General features: G+C 35.6%; 1 protein-coding gene across 3 annotated transcripts in view; it reads left to right on the plus strand.

The window, feature by feature from the left end:
* LOC306864510 (histone-lysine N-methyltransferase NSD3-like) overlaps positions 1 to 21,355 on the plus strand; it is a 29,442-nt gene extending 8,087 nt beyond the window's left edge. For all 3 annotated transcript variants that reach the window (XM_079408558.1, XM_079408557.1, XM_079408556.1), the window contains exons 6-23: positions 856 to 952; positions 1,078 to 1,169; positions 2,119 to 2,164; positions 2,308 to 2,438; positions 2,620 to 2,745; positions 3,231 to 3,357; positions 3,725 to 3,922; positions 4,005 to 4,184; positions 7,624 to 7,647; positions 9,380 to 9,536; positions 10,981 to 11,183; positions 11,319 to 11,431; positions 11,612 to 11,881; positions 13,083 to 13,199; positions 13,675 to 13,816; positions 13,899 to 14,005; positions 16,494 to 16,698; positions 17,884 to 21,355. In XM_079408558.1, coding sequence (XP_079264684.1) covers positions 856 to 952; positions 1,078 to 1,169; positions 2,119 to 2,164; positions 2,308 to 2,438; positions 2,620 to 2,745; positions 3,231 to 3,357; positions 3,725 to 3,922; positions 4,005 to 4,184; positions 7,624 to 7,647; positions 9,380 to 9,536; positions 10,981 to 11,183; positions 11,319 to 11,431; positions 11,612 to 11,881; positions 13,083 to 13,199; positions 13,675 to 13,816; positions 13,899 to 14,005; positions 16,494 to 16,698; positions 17,884 to 18,170 — 2,622 coding nt within the window. In that variant the 3' untranslated portion in view covers positions 18,171 to 21,355. The remainder of the gene's footprint in view (positions 1 to 855; positions 953 to 1,077; positions 1,170 to 2,118; positions 2,165 to 2,307; positions 2,439 to 2,619; positions 2,746 to 3,230; positions 3,358 to 3,724; positions 3,923 to 4,004; positions 4,185 to 7,623; positions 7,648 to 9,379; positions 9,537 to 10,980; positions 11,184 to 11,318; positions 11,432 to 11,611; positions 11,882 to 13,082; positions 13,200 to 13,674; positions 13,817 to 13,898; positions 14,006 to 16,493; positions 16,699 to 17,883) is intronic.
* Positions 21,356 to 21,880: the final 525 nt, after the last annotated feature.

Below are 21,880 nucleotides of genomic sequence, written 5' to 3' on the forward strand. Positions count from 1 at the left end.
TTTAATACATGAGGACGTTTTATTTCACATGTCATTGTCTCTCGTGTTGAGCGCACCGCAACTATTGAAGTATTCAGTTTCTACAGCGACTCATTTGGTGCATATTGTTCTCTTTCTATGAAACCGGCTCTAACTCTGTCGTGACATCAGCTCTATAGCGGTTTGCCCGAGCATTGCTATTCTTTCCCTTTTACTGGCGGCATTCAATCAAGGCTTCCCAACTCATTTTTGTGTGTGCGAGGCACATTATTTCTTCTGTGCGGTCACGCACATGCTCAGCTTAGAGGGAACACTGCGTGGGAGCCCTGTATTTAAGGTAGCCCCAGAGCCCGACTGGAAAACGCAATAGCCCCGGGACATCGGGCTAGTGATTTTGCGAGCCCTGATAAAAATGACAGATTGCTATTTGCATCCTAGTGTAAATAGTGTACTAATTGTATATGAGTGTATTTACTATTATGTTGTAAATATGTATACTTTCGCTCCCATATTTCCCATTATTATTAAGCTTTCCTGTCTGACTCATTTACATCATGGTTTGCTAAACAGATAATAACTATGCCGCATAACATCTTGCAGGTTAGGTAGAATTAATGTCACCAAAAATGCTGTGAAATGTTATTTATTCTCTATAATGCATTTAGTTAGGTTGAGATGCTGTTAATGTACATGTTAAGCTATTATAGCTTACTGCCTAAAGTTAATTACTAAGATCAGCTGCAGCTTGCTAACCTAAAATTAGGGCTCTGCTCTCTCTCTTCATGCATGCTGCTTGAGAAGAAATTGCACCTTTTCTGCCAGGCAGCTGTTGGTATGTGTTTTTTTTTTTAATGTTTCTCAATCTATCCCACAAAGGGCTCCAGTGATAAGGCAGAAACGTGTTCCAGTGAAGAAGAGCGAGCTGCATCTCCCTTAGCCTGGAGTGACCAGGAGAGCGCTGAGCAATCCACAGGTATATATAAGCGCAAACACAGAGTTAGTCACCAGAGTTAAACTCCCTTTTGCAATGGTATTCAGATGTCCTTTGCAGTATAAATCTAAACTGTGAAAAACTGCTCTGTGTTTGTGTGATATCAGAGAGAAAGCAGCAGCGCCGGTCTGTGCAAAGCCGTTCCGAGTCGGAGAAGAGTGTGGAACCAGTGCCAAAAAAGAAAGTGAAGAAAGAACAGGTCGAGCACATAAACAAAATATTAAATCATTTAACAGTGATGAATCCAACAAACCGTAGAGTAGCTTTTCAGTATCTCAAGCATTAATTAAACCCGCTGCATTTATTTGCATTCACTACCTACATAATTTTAGCATCTGATTTGCTAAAGGAATTATCTAAATCATATTACTGTGCAAACCTGTTATTATATATTTGCACAGCACAGTTTCCCATCTTAGGCGCCAGTTACTGAATGCTTACTTGGGATGAATACAGCAGACTCGTAAGTCTGATATAACGTTCAGAATCACTCCACCACTGCCATCCAGGCAGCTGAATCAGCTCTTAAAATACATTTTGTACTGTATTTTTACTGATGCCATGATGGAAAGAAACTTTCACTTTTAAACATTTCAGTTTGTATAAATTTTGGTATGTAGGTGGTTCGTGAATAAAACACAATTTCTGTTGGAAATACCAGCACAGAAATACCAGCAGAAAAGTGACATAGAAATTTAATGAATTTGCCCGTGCTTTTTCTTTCTTCTTCATGATGCATCAGGGTTATTATAGTTAACTAAAACTAAAACCATAAAAGACATTTTCATTACTTGAAATAAAATACAATTTACCTTTAATTTAACTAATAAAATATAAAAACCTTAAACACATTTTATAGTCGCCAAAGCAACATTTGTCATTTTTTAGTTTAACTTGATGCACTAAAATAACAAAATATCAAAGATTATATAGACACATTTCTAAATAAAAAAGACAAACACAACAAAATTATCACAATGTTAACTAAATTTAAAATGAAAACAAAATATAAAAATGAAAGCTAATTTAAAATATTGAACACTATGAGAGTATCTCAATTATACTAAAATAACACTGTAATACATCGTCTATATTTAAAGTGAGTCATATAAGAAACATGTTATAAAATTGACTTTTCTTTTTCACAGGCTGAAGCAGCACCTCAAATGGATTTCAAAACAGGGTCACAAAAAGGTGATTGACACTGCACGATGAATTTTACATTTATTGAAATGGTTTTGTTAGATGTAGTTTTTGGTTTGTTTTAAATGATTAATAAGCCCATAAATTAATTTACGGATCAGTATCTCCCTATTAATGCTACTCTAATCCTGTAGGTGCCAGTGAGATCTCAGACTCGTGTAAACCACTGAAGAAACGCAGCAGAGCATCTACTGATGTGGAGATGGCCAGCTCACTGTACAGAGACACTTCTGACTCTGACTCCAGAGGCCTCAATGATCCACAGGTCAGACTACACTCAAAAATACAGCCAGAGTGCCAGCAGGATGTTTTGATTGGCACCTTAGCCATACACTCCTCGTTGGGTTACACAATTGTTATGACAGATTTATTTATTTGAAATATCAATCAGGTTTTGTTGCCAAATGGACTCTGCTTGTAAAGTCACATTTTTGCTTCCCTTGCAGACTGGATTCGGGAAGCGCTCGGACAGTCCTGCTACAGTAGATGCTGACGGATCTGATGCGCAGTCCGTGGACTCAAGCCTGTCCCGTCAAGGAGGAAGTTCCTCAAAAAAGGACACCGTGTGCCATGTAAGCTCTATAAACGCTGGGATTATGTAACATTATATAATGACATTAGATACATCGCTGTTCAAAAGTTTTGATAAACGCACAGTAAAATCAGTAATATTGTGAAATAACTATGTGATTATATTTCAAAATGTAATTGATTCCTGTGCTGGCAAAGCTGAATTTTCAGCAGCCATTAGTTTAGTCTGCTTATTTGATGCTTAAGTTGCATTCCTTCTAATTATCAGTGTTGAAAACACTTGCTGATTAAACCAAGATTTTTTGACAAATAGAAAGTTCAAAATAACAGCATTTATTTGAAATGGAATTATATTTGACACAATGTAAAGGTCTATACTGTCTGAGAAATGTATCTATTTAAAAGTGTTATGTTTGAGGTTGCGGCAGATCAGCACTCACAGAAATGTAAAACAGTAGTTCTGATTTTGTCTGACTCTTTCTGATACAATAGCAATCTGTTGTTGTTTCTTCTGTAAATCTCTTAGGTCTGTGAAACATTCGGGGATTCTTTGGTGAGCTGTGAGGGAGACTGTAACAGGCTGTTTCATCCAGAGTGTATAGGATCTAACAGTGGAACAGATGGAGAACAACTGTGTCAGGAGTGTAAGACAGGTGAGCATGATTACATCCTATTGCTCCTAAATAGTTTGGCATAATTTTTCAATAAACTGAATTAAAAAGGTGTATTACATTACATCTGATTTGTGGTAACTTTTTAAAAGTTATTACCAGTTTTATAGCCCACCAGTAACACTTACAAAATGCCTATAACTTCGGTGGAAAAAAAAGTTTGATAGCAACACTACATTTTAGACCTAAATTGGACAGGTTGTAATAAATGGGTTATTTTATTTTAAAATTGTGTCATGGATTTTATTTATTCTAAGAATGGTGCATTGATAATTGTGTTTTTAAAGGATTTTTTTCTGTTTTCAGTTCCTGATTAGTCTAATCTGTTTGTCACCATAACTTTCTCCAGGTTCCCACCCTTGTTTCTCCTGCAAGGTCGCGGAGGGTGACATGAAGCGGTGCTCCGTGAACGCTTGTGGCCGCTACTACCACGAAACGTGTGCCCGCAAGTACACTGGCACCACCACCGATATTAGAGGCCTCCGCTGCCCTCAGCACAGCTGTGCCACATGCTGTCTCGACAGAGACCTTCACAAAGCTGGCAAAGGTAGATACATAGAAGATTGACTTTTGCATTGTATTTTACAAAAGCAATTTCAGAGCAGTTTCCTTTTTTTCTCTCTATTTAGGCCGTATGATGCGATGTATCCGCTGTCCGGTGGCGTATCACACAGGAGACGGCTGTGTGGCGGCTGGCAGTGTGTTGATAACGCCCCACATCATCATATGTAGCAACCACTCCAGTTCTAGGAAGAACGGACACTTTTCCTCACCTGTAAACGTAGGCTGGTGTTTCATCTGTGCTCGAGGTACGTTTGGCCTTCATGCCTTGTATTATAGCTAAAGCCATAATTACGGAGATGATTAGATTTGTATGTTCAGTGTATCGCATACTTTAAATTTAAATGGGTTCTTGTCAAAATTGCAAGTTGTCACTACTGCAATTCGTGAATGTAACACTTTCTAACAATCTTCTCACTACATCAGTATTTTAATGTTCTCTGGTGTCGTCCTTTGTAATGTTCGGTGTTCCTTCTCTTTAAGAGTTGGACACTTTTTAATGTGAACTTCTTTCTTGTGACCTAATCCTTTACTTTAATATGTACTGTGTGTTTGTGATCCATCAGATAATGTTTGTTTCCTACTAATTTGTAACATTTTAATTGTCTGTGATTCTTCTGGGGAAGGACTGACATTAAATTTAATTTCAGTTGAACTTTTAAAATGGCAAAAAGTTTCAGTAATTTAAGACATTCCAGAGAGCAATTAATGAACACTAAATCTGTTCATTTGTTTAAAGGAACGCTCCACTTTTTTTGGAAATAGGCTCATTTTACAACTCCCCTAGAGTTAAACAGTTGAGTTTTACCGTTTTTGAATCCATTCAGCCGATCTCCGGGTCTGGCGGTAGCACAGTTACCTAGCTGGGGACTACTTTCAGGTGCTGCATAATATAATTGTGCTTGCTGCACCCATGGTACGGCAGCAAAGTTCCCTGATTATTACGCCGGAATGAGAGTATAGTTCCTAGCCATATTGGCAACTTTTCATTTTCCGTCGGCCTTAGTATATGATGTAACTACAGAAGAGTCAAGCTTTAAATAGGAAAATTATCAAAACTTTTTGGTCATTTTTGATGACCAAATGCTAATGGTTTAATCCGATTCAATGATCTATGCTAAACTAAGTTCAAAGTGCTACCGCCAGACTCGGAGTTCGGCTGAATGGATTCAAAAATGGTCAAACTCAACTGTTTAACTCTAGGGGAGTTGTAAAATGAGCCTTTTCCAAAAAAAGTGTAGTGTTCCTTTAATTTACCCATTTTAAAGGTTGAGTCTTACCATTTTATGCCAGAGGGTTTTTAATATTATTTTTCACATATATAGAGATTATGGTCTTCATAATTAATCTTTATATATTGTTCAAGTAAAATTAGACATTAAGACATGGAATGTTTAATATTGGATAGTTTTATCTGCAATAACACAGATGTATAATCAGACAAAATTAAATTGATTTAATTACAAATTAATTTTAAATTAATTGCTAATATTGGTTGATACCATTCTGGTCTCAATATATTGTGCTCTGAGTTAATGTCAATGTTTAGATGCAGCTGATTAATACGTTTGTAATATGCCAAGACCTAAACCTAATAATTTTCACATTTCATTCATGAATAGGCACTGATTTTTGATAGCATTTTGTTGCACATGTAAACTCACTTAGTGTTAGTTTCTTACTGCCAAATGTTTTGTTCAGAATGAAACCTTAATGAATATCATTGATTTCATCTTTATTTTTTGGAATTGGAACAAAAGCCTTCCCACTTTTGTAGAAAAACTTTTCACCTTCTAATTTCTCAAGGAACTAACTGATAATGATAAACTGAATTTAGGTCATTTCTTTAACCATCTTTGTTGTCTGCAGTAATTTGGATAGTCTGTGTTGGCGTGGGAGCAGTTGCATGATCTTTATAACCAATATTTGTCCTTATAGGCCTTATCCCTGGCAAAGTATAATCTTTAATTTACTCACATCATATTGTTCCAAACCCTTATGACTGCATTTCTTCCCTTAAACACAAAATGCAAAATTTGGAAGAACGCTCTAGTTTTGGCTTTTCTTCACCCATGCAGATTAATCAGGGCTGCAGTGTTAATTTCGTTGACAAAGACGACGACGAAAAATATTTGTCAACGAACCTTTTTACGAGCTAAAACTAATTTCTGATGATAAAATCTATGACAAAATGTATGCCGCATCTTCGTTAACAAGACGTTAACTGGGACTGCCAGACATTCAAAATACATCCTATAAGCTAAGTTAACTGTCTTGTCTTTCAAAATGTGCATCTCTGTCATTGGATAAGGGGTGTTTGCATGGCAGCCGCGGTGGACGGATAGCCTACCAAAATGCGAACTAGCGATCTGAAACAATGGCCTGAGCACCCGAAGGGTTAGGGACTGGGTGACCAGACGTCCTGGTTTTCCCGGGAGTCACAATTCATTGTCGATTAACTTAAAGTTAGTGAAGGTGATATAGGCAGAATCATGCTGATAGAAGTGCTTTCTCTCTCGCGCACGTGCCACTTTTTCTGTTCTCATACAGCGCGCGATCAGTTCTCAGTGCTCAAATACACACACAGCAGTCCAAATGTCTATCGTGTAGAGTCAAGAGTATTTCACCTAAATACAGTCGGTTATGGGTTAAGTGAACATAAACAGGTGGGTGAAAACTGAATGTGTCAGTATTATATGCATGTCTTCCGTCTTAAATGGACAGCATTCTAATTATCTGTGTCATCAATGTTAACCAACAAAAGATGTTAAATGTATACATAAGTAAACCTACTGTATCTGTAAAATGAGTTTAATTTGTATCTCTACCAAAAAACGAAAATTGATTTGGTCTAAAGAGAGAAGTATTGATGACTATTTTTGTTTGAATACTACATAAAAAAAATAGCTACAAAATAAATGTTGGTAACTGCAGTTTGACTAAAAGTAATGACAAAAATGCAATGACTTTTCGTCGACTAAAACTATGAAAGACTCAAATGACTAAAATGTGACTAAGACTATTAAGCATTTCGTCTCAAGATAAAGACTAAGACTAAATCAAAAATGCCTTCCAAAATTAACACTGCAGGGCTGAAGTTTCCAAGTTCAAATAAGGATGTAAAAGCGCCATAAACGTATCATAAAAATGGTCCATATGTGCGCAATACTTCAAGTCTGGTAAAGCCATAATAGATTTGTCTGCGAAACTGACTAAAATTGGAAGTCTTTATTCACTGAAAGACAGGTTTGGAGCAACATGAGGGTGAATAAATAACTTGATTTACATTTTTAAATTAACTATTCATTTAACATTTGGCTACTATTAAAAGCAGAAAACATTTAGAGACTCAAATGACACAATTACTTCATATTTTACATTTTATCCAGTGATTCCCCAAAGCTCCCACTCCAACACTGCAGTATTCCTCTTAAGACTCGTTTTTTGTGTTCTCTTTTCAGGACTACTTATTTAATCACGTGTCCTTTTTTTCCTGATGTGTGTTTTCTGGAATCATGGGTAGTTTCATTACTCATGACTTCTCCTGTTTGTCTCGTGTAGGGCTTTTAGTGCACGACCATACTGACACCATATTAAGTTCATATACCTTTAAGTCGCACTACCTTCTGACTGAGTCAAATCGTGCTGAGTTGATGAAATTACCTATGATTCCTTCTTCTTCGTCAGCTACCAAAAAGAATATTGGGAAAGGTAAAATCATGTTTTCTTGGTTTATGTAGTTTGCCATCTTATGCTTTCACAGCTGTCTTACTGCTACTTTTTGTTTATTTGTTTATTTTTGGGGTCATTTTATTGCTCGTAATTTTACACCCTCACGCTGCTTCTAATGCACACAGTGGGCTTGAAATAACACGCAGCAACACATAGCTTAAATTTGAGTTCTTTAGTTTAAATCAAATCAGCATTTTAAATTAGTTTGGGAAATTGTGTAGAGAAATAAAATAGAAGTTGACGTAATATTCAAATCTTTGGGTGCCTGTATCCGATTCCCGGGAATTTTACTAGGTTATGATACGTCACGTAACTTGTTATTCTGAGTCCGTAACACGCTTTGGCTTAGCATTAATTGCTTGGATTGTTTCTTAATCACTTTGTCCCGTTTCTCTGTTTGCTTGAGCACAGTTATACCCTACCACCCTCCAAACATAAACATATTTTGGATGGCAATTTTAATAGAGCCAACAGCTAGGTCCTGTAAGTCAAAATCCCATTCATTTTGTCCATAGAGAATTGTTTAAAGATAACTTGTAAAACTCTGATGTATGGAAGCCCTTTTCTGTCAAACTATAAATTCAACTTCTCACAATTCTGACACTTTTCCTTGCATTTCTGAGAAAAAAAGTCAATATTGCAAGATATAAACACAGAATTCTGAGTTCCGAGTTTATATCTCACAATTCTGACTTTTTTTTGAGTTTCTCACAATTTTTTTTTTTTTTTTTTTTTCACCACAGAATAAAAATTAAAAAGGTAATTGCAATAATTTAGGCTTTTTTGTCTTGCAGTTACAAGTGTATCTCTCACAACTTGGACTTTTCTTCTCAGAATTGCAAGTTTATATATCTCTCAATTCTGAGTTTATACAATTGTGAGATGTTGAAATTACCTTTTTTTTTTTTTTTTTTTACTTTGTAGAAAAATGGTCTTCAATACGGATGGTTAGAATTTATATGTTTGTTGAGGTTTCAGATTTCATTTTGACCTCCCAAAAATATATATATATAGTTTTTGTACTTTAAATTCATTTAATTTTTATATTGTACCTTTTTTATTTACGTATTTTTTATGATTCTTGGAGTGAGTAGTTCACTGATGTGAATAATTGGATTGGTTCAGGACTAGATTTCTTTTAGATTTTTTTTTTTTTTAATCCTTCTGGGAAAAATGAATTGGAAAAATGATTTCGGAACCAAAGTGGCTGGAAAAATGGGCACTCACTGCTGTGCTCCATCTTTTATTGTCCATCAGTGCTTATTTGCCATATTTTTCTTGTCACCATCCAAAATACTTGCTCCGTGTCTGCTAGTGTACTGCAGGTGATGTTAATGCGGACAATCAGTCAGTGTGCATCACTGCATGTTTCCCATATTGCCCCCCTCTGATCATTCACTATTGGCTGCTTATTAAATCACCCGGCACAAAAAAGCACATTAACATAATGCTGAAAGGTGTTAGCCATCAAACCATGTCTTTGAGCATGTCAAACAGAACTTCAGATTGGCATTTAGAATCTAGATGTCTATATTAAAGCATTTCAGAGACCTATATCGATCTCAGAGGACACATAACTGTCTGATTCTGACATGCTCTTGGATGAGGTTTGTGGAATACCGCCTTATTGGGAATGGACAAGCATTTGGTGATACTGTGAGCCTGTGTATTCTATTGTGTGTTTATGTGCGTGTGTGTGCTTGTCAAAAAGGAGGAAGACTGTTGTGTTGTGAGGCCTGTCCCGCCTCGTTCCACCCTGAGTGCTTGAACATGGAGATGCCAGAGGGGACGTGGCTGTGTGGGGAATGCCGAGTGGGCAAGAAGCCCCACTATAAGCAGATAGTCTGGGTCAAGCTGGGCAACTACAGGTATGTCCGTGGAACTGTTGAAAATCTCTTTGTGTCCTAAGATATATTTTGCTAAACTAAAGGCATGTTCATGTCAAGTCTAAATGGCTCAAAAATGTAAAATATTCAAAAAGCTTTTCTTTTTTTCACAAACTCAAGCTTTTTCTCACAATGTCTGATGCAGAATATAATATATAAAAATAAATAATATTTAAAAAGTACTAATAGAAGTAATAATAAATAATATATTGGCTAAGAATGTTACAAATCACTGTAGTATATTTCTGACTTGAGTTAACAGAGAGGCATTGTTTCATTTTTCAGTCTTTTAATGCTTTTATTTTATTTTAATTTTTTTTTTTTTACTGTTAGACTGTTTAATGCTGCTCAAAGGTTGCATAAAGCTTTGCAATTTTAGCTTTGTACCATTAAATGTATACTGCAAAGGTGTCAAAGCACATTTGAAGCGGCATTTAAGTTTCTTTACACAGACAATTTAATGCTGCTCAGAGGTGGCATGAATGCATTCACACAAATTACTGCTGCATAATTTGATACTTGGGTTTGAGCAGGCATAATTTAGTCTGGCTTTTATGCGGCATCAGGACTTTAAGCTGAATTTGAGTAGGCACAGTGCTGTGTAAGTCCAAAAAATGGCTTTTTGAGAACCATAGCCTTTGTTGTGTTAATGTATTTCTTTATTTGAACTGGATGTAATGTAACATCCTTTCTATTAAAGGGGTCATTGGATGCCCATTTTCCACAAATTGATATGATTCTTTAGGGTCTTAATGAAAAGTCTATAACATACTTTGGTTAAAATTTCTCAATGGAAGAATTTTTTTTTTTTTTTACCCTGTCAAAATCAGCTCTGTTCATAGCAAGCCGTTTCCTTGTATGTTGCTTTAAATGCTAATGAGCTCTGCTCACCCTGCCCCTCTCTTCTGTGGGGTGACGAGCAGATGGTAAACTTTAGCTGCGAAACTTGCTAACTAGCACATTATTAGGAAAGGCAATGATTCATAAAAAACCCTTATACTCACTTTTTCTGTAGGTGATGCTGGATCGCGAATGATTCGCGCGAACTTAAACGCATTTAGGTAGATCGGGGACACATTCCCTTCAAAAAACGAAATTAACGTTAATCCTCTGCATATTCAGCGGCTCAGATGTCGGTAGTAAATAACGACTGCTATGTTTATTAAATAACCTTATTTTATTAAAATAACCTTTTGTGTGTGTGTCGTAGTTGTGATGTTTTTATTGATTTTTGCTATTGCTAGTAAGCAGCAAATAGTACAAGCATAGGGAAATTCGAATTTTATATAGCATTTGATTACACAAATATTTGAACACCCCCTGCATCTTAAGCATTTTTGGTTTGTTTTCCTACTAGATGAAAGCTAAATTTTAACTGACAAATGAATAAGCGATAAACCTAATGTTGATGTTGAACCATGTGTAGGTGGTGGCCAGCTGAGATATGCAACCCTCGTCTGGTTCCCTCCAACATCCAGACCTTGAAGCATGACATTGGCGACTTTCCAGTCTTTTTCTTTGGCTCCCATGACTACTACTGGATAAACCAGGGCAGAGTTTTCCCGTATGTTGAGAGCGATAAGAACTTTGCAGAGGGACAAGTTGGCATCAACAAGACGTTTAAAAAAGGTAAGATACCAGACCAATTCAGTGGAGTTTTATTTGTTTTGTTATATTAAATAGCCATATGTTTAAAGTAAGTATCATGTCCCCAATAATGGTAAAGCAAAACTGACTTCTAAATGTATTTTTGTGCATGTAAAGCACTCGAGGAGGCAGCAAAAAGGTTCCAGGAGTTAAAAGCACAGCGAGAAACTAAAGAGGCCCTCGAACAGGAGCGCAACTCTCGCAGACCCCCACCATACAAACTTATCAAAGTACAGGAAGTAGCTTGAATCCTCTGTTCAAAAATAAAATTTTCTGCTGTTGTGTGGTACTATAATATGACCCTTACCATTCATGTTAATCTCTCTACAATGCAACTTTGCAAAGAAAACTAAAATCGTATTGAAACAAACTAAAACTCTATATTTTTTTGTCCATGTTTCTCACCCCAGTCTAATAAGCCAGTTGGGAAGGTGCAGGTGCACGTCGCTGACCTCTCAGAGATCCCACGCTGCAACTGCAAACCCACAGATGAGCGTCCGTGCAGCCAGGACTCTCAGTGCCTGAACCGCATGCTGCAGTATGAATGCCACCCGCAGGTCTGTCCCGCAGGTGACCGCTGCCACAACCAGTGCTTCTCCAAACGCCTCTACCCCGACACTGAGGTCATTAAGACCACCGGCCGAGGATGGGGCCTAAAGACCAAGCAGGACCTCAAAAAGGTGAGAGTTAGACATCGGAGCATGAAGTCTAATAGCTCTAATGGCCTGGAGCTGTAATTGAGAAAAGTTCAAAAAGACTTAGAAATTAATTACATTTTAAAGTGTTGTAAATTTCTTTGGTGACTATAAATATTTGTAGTTATGCTCCAGGGTACTATCATTAACTAAAACTATTGAAAACATTCTTTATAACTGAAATAAAGCTTAGATAAATGAAAATGAGAAATATTGGCTTGACAACTAACTTAAATTGAAACACTAAAAGTACTAACTGGAGAGATACAGAAACTAAAAAAAAAATGCATGAATAGTAAAATAAAAAAAATAAAAAAAGGATAATGACAAAAGCATGTAACAAAATCCAGAATCAAAATTAATTAGTTTTTTTAGTACCTTATTTTTTAAAACTAGCTTTAATACTCCTTAATACAGACCAAATCTGAAAGAACATACTTTATTATTATTAGTAAAAATAATAGTAATAATAATATTGTTTTGTGGCTACATTTTTTATTATTATTAATTGTATGTAGGTATTCAGTCGGGAATTCTGACTTTTTTGGAATGTAAAAAAAAATCTGTAAGGTTGTAACAATATTATCAATATCATGGTATCTCGATAGCAAGTCTCGATATTATCATGGTCACATGACGATATGAAACTATATGTCTTCTGGGCAAAAAGTGTAGAATTTTTAAATATATCTAAACTTCTTATTCTAACATAAAAGTTCTTTAGGAACGCAACGCAACGGTCACCAGTTATGCTTTTTCACATTCGTGTAATTCCCAACATTTTAATGTGCGGATGAGTATAGCATTTCACTAGCTTTGTAGTGAGTTTTTGTAAGCATGTTATCACTGAAGCTGTAGTTTTCCGTTTCTGTCAAATAAAACCTGTCTAAAATAAAAGTGCAGTATGAATCTCTGACAGCTAACGGTTTAAATGGGTAATGTTACTGCAGTCTAAATTCAAAAAATCTCTTTCAAGTGTAGAAATTACAAAATGTTCTTTTTTTATATTGCAATAAATATCGTATCATGGACTTCATATCGAGATATTATTGTATTGTGAGGTCTTGATATCGTTACATACCTAATAATCAGTGAAGAACATTTTGATGAAAATATAATGATTCATTATATTGCATGAAATGTTTATTTTTTTACTGATCATGGGACATTGTTTGGTTGTGTTTAGGGTGATTTTGTCATGGAGTATGTTGGCGAACTGATCGACTCTGAAGAGTGCAAGCAACGAATAAGACATGCCAATGAGAACCATGTGATCAACTTTTACATGCTGACCCTCACAAAGGTATCACTATTGCATGTTTACTTTGGTGCATCTAAAAAAATTGAATATCGTGAAAAAGATCATTTTTGGGAGATCATCGCTTCCATGCCACACATCACTGATGCTGGATTTTGTGCTGAAGGAGCACCGACCAAGTATTGAGTGCAGAAATTAACATACTTTAAAGAACTTGAACTTTTCTGTTTTGCAAATGCTTTTTTTTTATTGATCTTAGGAAATATTCTAATATTTTGAGATACTGGATTTTTGACTTTCATGAGCTGTAAGGTCTAATCATCAAAATTAAAACAAAAAAACTTTTGAAATGTTTTACTTTACATGTAATGAATCTAGAAAATATGAAAGTTTCACTTTTTGAAATGTTACCAAAAAAAAAGAACTTTTTCACGATATTTTAATTTTTTGAGATGCACTTGTATTTTACATTATAACGTTATCTCAGCTGTATTAAAGTCGCTCATTCTGTGCTTCTCAGGACCGTGTGATTGATGCTGGACCCAAAGGGAACTTGTCACGCTTTATGAACCACAGCTGCAGTCCCAACTGTGAGACTCAGAAGTGGACCATAAATGGAGATGTGCGGATAGGGCTCTTTACCTTGTGTGATATCGCTGCTGGTAAGAACAATTAGCATTTTCTTTGAAAAAAGGACAGTGTTTGTTTAGAAGCTACTTGAGATAATCATGTTTTTTTTTTCAGACATGGAGCTGACCTTTAATTACAACCTGGACTGTCTGGGTAATGGGAGGACATCATGCCACTGTGGATCCGAGAACTGCAGTGGTTTTCTGGGAGTCAAGCCCAAGGTAATGCATGAAGTGCCTTCTGTTGAACCTTTGACAATTCTCTAGGGCTGCAACGATTAGTCGACATTATCGACAACAAAAAATTGTCAACACATTTTTGTTGTCGAGTACATTAATTTTGTGGCCCGCGTCATGCTGAAGATTAATATATTTTTATTACAATTTGCGCTCCAAATATTAGGCAGTTTGATTTTTTTTAATTAAATGTATACAATCGCAGCGCTGTAACTAATCACGCGACACGCCCCAAACAACTTAATAGAGAAGCATTGTCCAACAAAAGAGTACATTTAATAACATGACTTTACTCCACAACATCAGTCGAGTGTTTGAAATAACTTCATTTTGTGAGCTGATGTGCGTTTTTTGTCACAGAACGAGGCAAATAATCTATACGGTAATAAAGGCGATTAGCATTGGATTATAAGCATACTTTATTATTATGAAAATACCAGAGATGGCTTGAAGAATGCAGCTAAACCATATATTGTTGCGTCGTATGTTTACTGTTGTATATTGCTGGATATTTAAATAGATAGCCAGATCGCAAACAGATGCAATCACCCATGCGATCTTGTTCATAAATGACAGGATTCAGCCTTAAATCACACTGTAACATTCAAATCTACGTTCGCGCTGCCACTGATCCAGAGAGAGCAGTCTATGTATATGAAACATCTTTACATATGCTGCGTCCCAATTCGCCTACTTATACTATGCCCTTTTTGTGAAGAAAAAGTACATACTTTTGAGTATGTAGCAGAATAGTAGGCACGCTTTGGGACATACTACTTTGTCATAGCTGCTTCTTTAACAGACGCTCTGTTGCTTAGTTACGTGCATCCTGTAACTGTTTAAACTGCCCTGTTAATCATCTTGTCACAGTTAACATCATCCACATTTCGTTTAATTTGATTTCCTACCGTATTGGAGAGAAATGAAGAGGCACATCGCGGGTCGTTCATGCCAAGAACTCTGCTCGTGTGTTTGCATAATGATGCATTTAAAAGTTAATGACCAAACGTATCATTATAAAAGTTCACAGTGTTGCTGCAGATGAAATATTATTTATTATTATTATTTAGTCATTTAGCAGACGCTTTTATCCAAAGCGACTTATAAATGAGGACAACAGAAGCAATCAATTGTAGTATTAAAACAACTAAAAACAGATCCAAAACTACAAGCTAAAACTTTATAAATACTACCTATACACATTTTAAAAACAAAGAAATATAACGTGGATAACATTAAATTAATATTTTTTAATCAGGTTAGACATTGATTATTTATCACTCAAATCCCTTTCTCTACCTGTCTGTCGGTCGCGCATATCTGCCATGTTTGTATTTTTTAACGCTTTTTATGCGTGTTTGTAGTTCTAATCGAATCCCCTATCCACCGTGCAATGTGTTGTGGGCAATATTAGCCGTTAGCGTGTGCATCGATCTGCACTTCGGATTCTAACCGGAAATAGTAGACCATCCGGGAATCTTGGCATACTTTTTTAAACATACTATGATTTTGGGACATACTAATTCTATTTTCAAATACTATTTAGGACGGCTAGTATGTGAATTGGGACACAGCAAAAGTCTTTTGTATCGTTATTTCTGTTACAAACATTCAAATAATCACAGAAGTACTGGAAAAGTTTATAGTTTGTATATAAACACTGCTGTCTACAGAAGCAATCAAAATAGAATAAATCATCTTTTTGAAAGTGAAGATGCTTCAAATAAAGATTGTATCAATTACAAGGTACTGCCAGCAGGTGGAGACAAGTGACTTAAAATGAGATTCGTCAAAAAACGTTGATTCATTCAGTAATGAAACAAGTGAAGTCGTTATGAGCAAGTCATGGAGTTATGAATCATTTGTTTAACTTTTTTATCAGTTTGTTGAATATTGTATTCTATAAATAGACGGCAGCATTTTTTTTAGAAACTAGTAAATTACGTTATTTTGTTTAGTTGTCTGTTTTTTCATAATCATGGTGGGAGAATAGTGATATCGATTTAAAAAAATTAAATATTGATACAATATAGTTAATATAAATATGAAAAATAATACTATTTTCTAAAGAAATTTGTGAACTATATTTACTCAATGTTTTTAGGTTTAACATTTGGAGTTTGTTCAACTCTCTTGTTTGAGTAAGAATGCAATTTGTTTGCATCAATATAGCAAAACAAACTATGTATATATTAGACTGTAATAGACTGTATTTCTAAATCAGTAAATCTGCAAATATTGTCTTAATAAAGTCTGATGATGCAAATTGTGATTTGTGGCCCTTTGCATTTTATGTAGTTTAAAAGCGGCCCGCTTGGCCTCTGAACTTGTCTACCTCTTCTCTAGAGTGTGCTTTATTATGCTTTATTTAACACTAGGTTTTTGTCTTTCTATTTATTCCTTGTACTTTTATTTCTTTGTCTATCGTCATCATATCAGTCTCTTGTCTGACACATTGTTTTACTTCCTGCAGAGTGCAGTGGTTATGGAGAGAGAAGAGAAGGTGCGCAATGCTAAGCTCAAGCCCAAGAAGCGTAAGATGAAGACGGAGAGCAAACAGACCCATGAGTATTACTGCTACTGCTGTGGAGAGGGAGGAGAGCTGGTCATGTGTGACAAAAAGGATTGTCCGAAGGCCTACCATCTCCTCTGCCTCAACCTGACCAAACCTCCATACGGTACGTGCTGTCTGTCACTCCAGCTCTTCCTGTCAGCTGTACTAATTACGTAGTAATGCTGCCACATGTGGCCTCTTGCTTGATGGGGATTTAGATTTCCATTGCATTTAAGTTTTAATATTAATCTTACTTAAAATGCTGAAACTGAAGATGTACAACATTTAAACTTTAAAGCCTAAAAGGCTGAGAACCACAAAGGAAAAGAAAGAATGAACCATCTATAGATGGGTCAATGAAATTACTCAATTACAATTTTTTTAATACATAGCAATTTGATCTAATAATTTATAGATAAAATGGCTTGCACACACCCCTTCAGTGATGAGAATATCTTTTTAAAAGCTGTTTTTAATTAAGATTTAAAAATGTTTATTTTTGATTTATAAAATTTATTTATTCAGTGTTTCTGCATTTTGACGAAACCATGTCATGTGGTGCAACCAACACAAAGGAAAAAAAACATGAAATGATGCAGATCCTCAATTCTGCGTCAAAGTTTCTTAAAATATCAGATCATTTGACATTTTATTACAAAATTAGGTTAGTTCAGGTTATAAAATGTTATGTGGTGCAACCCCCCAAAAATTACGAATGAATAATTTGTGATGTGTAAATACTTTTCAGCTAGAAAAATGTTTAAAAGCTTTTTTTTTTAAAATGTTTAGAATATGAATTCAAGTTGTGAGAAAATTAAGGAAAAGTCATTTTACTTGATGGTTACTCTACATGACATTTTTAGTCAATAATTTAAAACTTTTTTTTTTTTTAAATGGTATAAATGTTTTGAGAAAAAAATAAACTAAGAGCCCATTTCTGAGAATTTGGTATTTTGAACTACATTTTTCTATATATATATATATATATATATATATATATATATATATATATATATATAGAAAACATGCAACATTTCATACTGTCAGTTGGATTAACATATTATAGGATGTAGGGTAACTGGGTCAACATATATATATATAAATTATTTATTTATTTATTTATTTTTTCGGATATGCTGTTGACCCAGTTACCCTACATCCTATAATATGTTAATCCAACTGACAGTATGAAATGTTGCAGATCTTAATCTATTAATTAGAAAGAAATTGCCAATATGAGGGCAGCAGTAGTTCTCTCTTGAGCCACTTAGATGTTGTATGATTGATTTGTATTTTGTGTGTTTCTCAGGACGGTGGGAATGCCCCTGGCATCAGTGCAGTGTGTGCCAGCGCGCCGCTGTCTCCTTCTGCCACTTCTGCCCCTCCTCCTTCTGCCGAGAGCACGAGAGAGGACAGCTGGTAGTGTCTGCACTGGACAACTGGCTCTGCTGCTCAAACCACGACCCCCAGAGACCTTTAGGGCCTCAGGCTAGCCCTAGCCATGTCGCTGTAAAGAATGAACCGCTCGAAGCCGAAGAGGAGGGGGACGGCAATGAGGAGGAAGACGATGATGACGAGGGGGGAGAGGGAGAGTGATTGGGCCAAAGCACCGAGGAAGCATTGAAAACCACATCAAAGAACATGAAAGTTCAAACTACAATGAACCGTAGAGTAGATACATGCAGCTAGCAGGTCCACTTTTCAATTAAACAAAGTGGACTTGATAAACTGGTTTGATTCATTCCAAATCTACAGCAGCTGGTATGAATTTTTCGAACATATCACAATTTACGGTCTCATATCAAATTCATACTGGCTTATATAACAATGTAAGCTACTCATTTCTGGTTTTATAAGCAGAATTTCACAGCTAGTTCTCACTGTTTTTCAGACATGCTCGGTTTCGGCAAAAAAAACAACTTCTCTGTTAAAACAATGCCTTTCAGCGGCAAAGTCAGTTTCCACGTCTATGGTACTTAAAACACTCTATAAACACTTTAAACCAAGAACTTTATTTATGTACCTCATGTAAATAGCACAGACTGTTGTAATATGTGTCGGGTGCAACCATTCGCCCCTCGCCGGTAGGATTTCACTACATTTCTGAATATGAACCTGTCGTGGTAACATCAAAAAACAAAAAAAACGAGAGTGATTCACAAGACATAAGAGGTTTGTTCAACTGCCGCCCCATTCCAGTGAGTTTGTGATTTGTAAGATATATATAACCATTAATATATTTATGTCAATGTTTACATCCATTCACAATGTACAGTATTATTCATCTGTATTAGTCAATTTGATATCACTAATCGTATTGTTGTAAATGTGCCCTTTTTGTCAGCAAAATTGCATTATTGCTTGGCCGGTACTGTATTGCCGTCATCTTTCGGTCCATTGAGTAGCGACGCAGCATAATTCAAAGTTATAAGTGTTAGAAATAACTATCGGTCACCCAAGAAGATCAGTTCTGACGTGTACAAACGGTAACGTTTGATGGTGTAGTGTTAAGCCACATATACTCCAACACTGCCATGTGTCTTAAACGAATATTTACCATTGTGAGTATTGAACAGGTGCCAGTGTGTATATCAACTACGAGGAACCCATATAATTTTTCTGAACAGCGCTAGTTGTGAGACTGTGAGTACAATCTTTAATTAATGTGATTTTTCTTTTTTTTCTGTTTACATGTGTTTCCAAAGTGTAAATATAATCAGATTAACTGTTATGTTTTGTTTTCAGTAGTTGAGATTCATATTTCACGCCTAGTACATTGCTGTACAGTCAAGACTCATTTCAGAGGTATCAAACCTTACCGCACACTTTCATTTATCTCATTGGTTACGTTCGGTTGTATTAACACACTAAAACCGAACTGTCATGTAACGTGGGAGGGCTGTACGATTTACGGCAGAGTGTAGCATAATCCTCTCTGTGACTGTACTTGATGTGAATCTACTTAAACTCAATAGCTTTGATGCCTGTGCTGTAAAGTGGAGCTGTTACTCTCTTGTTACTGGTAGCTGTGCAGTCGGACGAAGAATCGACGAATCTCGACAGCTTCAGCACATGGGCTTTGTATACTTACTCGTTAGTCATTTCACATGAAGGTTTTATAGACCACAGTACAAGTATTATACGTGATGGCACCACCAGTATGTTTGTCACTTTATGGAAAAGAGGGAAAGCGCTGTAAGTTTTCATTTTACTTGAATCGTGTCCATTTTGCCTTTGTTCAAGTCTGTATTTATTTTTTTTGTCTCGCAATGGAGTGTTATTTGTGGATATCTGTCCTGGATTCTTACATCCGACAGCAAATTTAAGGAATTCTGACGATTTGACTGCCAAACTGAGATTTGTATGTTTATGAAAATACTGTATGCTCTTATTGCATCTGCGTCTTTGAAAAATGGAAGGCATTTTGGGTCTCTTTGTGTAGAAGCCCATTTCTACCATGGAATAAATAGTAGTTGTTGGGGTTTTTTCTCACTTTTCAGACAGAATTGTGAGATGTAAACTTGGAATTGTGAGTTTATATCTCGCAGTTCTGACTTTTTTTCTAATTAAGTCAGAATTATGAAATTAATTTTTTTTTTTTTTTATTATTCTGTGGCAGAAAAGGGCTTTAATACTTTTGTGTTATGTTCTGATATGTGATATTTTTATAGTTTACATTTATTTTTGTATAGCTTTTATTTTTTTAGAGGTCATAGGCACTTTTGTTTCTCAAACACGAATATTTGCCCTTAAATTTATAATGAAATTGATCAAGAAAATGACAGTTGGTAGGATGCAAAGCGCGTTTTGCCTGGTCTGTTGGTACTATAATTTTTTACTTCTATTCTCATTTCTATTGTCTATTTGGCCTACATTTACGTGTTTAATCAGATATAGATGATCATTAGAAATTGCCAATGACTTTTTCGGAACGGCTAGTTTGAACCCTCGTGGAAATTTCCTTTTCTTCTGTTTATGCAGTGGTTCGATCACTGATCTGATTTGTTGTTAAATCGGTTTTGCCTCATCAAATGTTAAAAGTGTATTACCTCCATTGATTCCAGTGTTTGGTGTCGGTGCACTGTACTTTGTGTACATTTTTTGTGTGTATTTGAAGTTGTCATTATCATTTTGTGCTAGCCGAGCATGTTCTTTGTGTTGCTTAACTAAATTTACTAAAGGTGGTGTCCTACCAGCTTACACTTTGATTTCTGTGTACTGATTTCACATTCCTCTTAAATAGACTGTTTACTAATTCTTGCTACTGAGTTACAGAGTTTGTGTAAAGATTAATGTGATTATTGTAAAAATTTTCACCATGCGCATTAAATCGAATTACACACTCCAACTGAATAAAACTTATCCTAAATGATATGGCTTGGGTAGAATGTATGTCCTCTCCAAGTTTTCTAATGATGTACTACACATGGATAGAAATTTCTTCGGCTATGTTATGTAGCCTGTCATTGCATTGTGTAAGAGAATGATGCTTGATCAACTGTACATAGTCAACAGCTAAAAAAAAGAAAAAGGGGAAAAAAAAACAACTCCATTGCCCTTATATTGTAGTGTCATACGAATGCTTGTAATATTGCTTCTGAATGTTTGTGAACCTAGAAACATTTTGTACATTTCTTGTATTTTATTTTACCAACTTTTGAGATGTATTTCTTCAGAATTCATAATTTATTCTGAGAGTACTTTAAGCAACATTCCACAGATTTAAACGTTTTCAGACTTGCCTGGTTTGACTTAAATAAACTGTAATGAATGTTCAAGTGTTTCTTTGAATCCGCATCTGAATTGAGTTTGACGCCGCCACATATTTAGTGGTGTAAGATAAAGCTTTGCTAAATGTGCATATTTTTGAATGTGTTTACTTTGAATAGGGCCCAGCTGCTAAGGAAATTTGCATGTGCAAAAACTGTCGAGGGTTGGGGCTTTGGCAGTCTCTAGAGGGCATATGATTCATTTATAATATACGACCGATATGTCCGAATCGATTCTTTTGAAACGTTCGTGATTCAATTATACATTCGAGTCATCACGTCGTATTCACAAAAGTAACGTTTAGCTAAATATTACTGCCGTTTATCACCCATTTTTCCATTCATTTACTTAAACAACAGTAAAGCCTCAGAAGGATTTAAAATGTATCAAAAATATATATTTTACATTTCTTTTTAATGGAGTGTTAATATACTTTGAAAGTATATAGTATAATAGAATGGTCAGAGGACAGCTGGTTTAAGTGAATAATTTTTTTTTAAATTTTGACAACTTGAACTTACTCTCTGATAAATTTC

This window comes from Barbus barbus (assembly GCF_936440315.1).
Source record: "Barbus barbus genome assembly, chromosome: 45".
NCBI classification, from domain to species: Eukaryota; Metazoa; Chordata; class Actinopteri; order Cypriniformes; family Cyprinidae; genus Barbus; species Barbus barbus.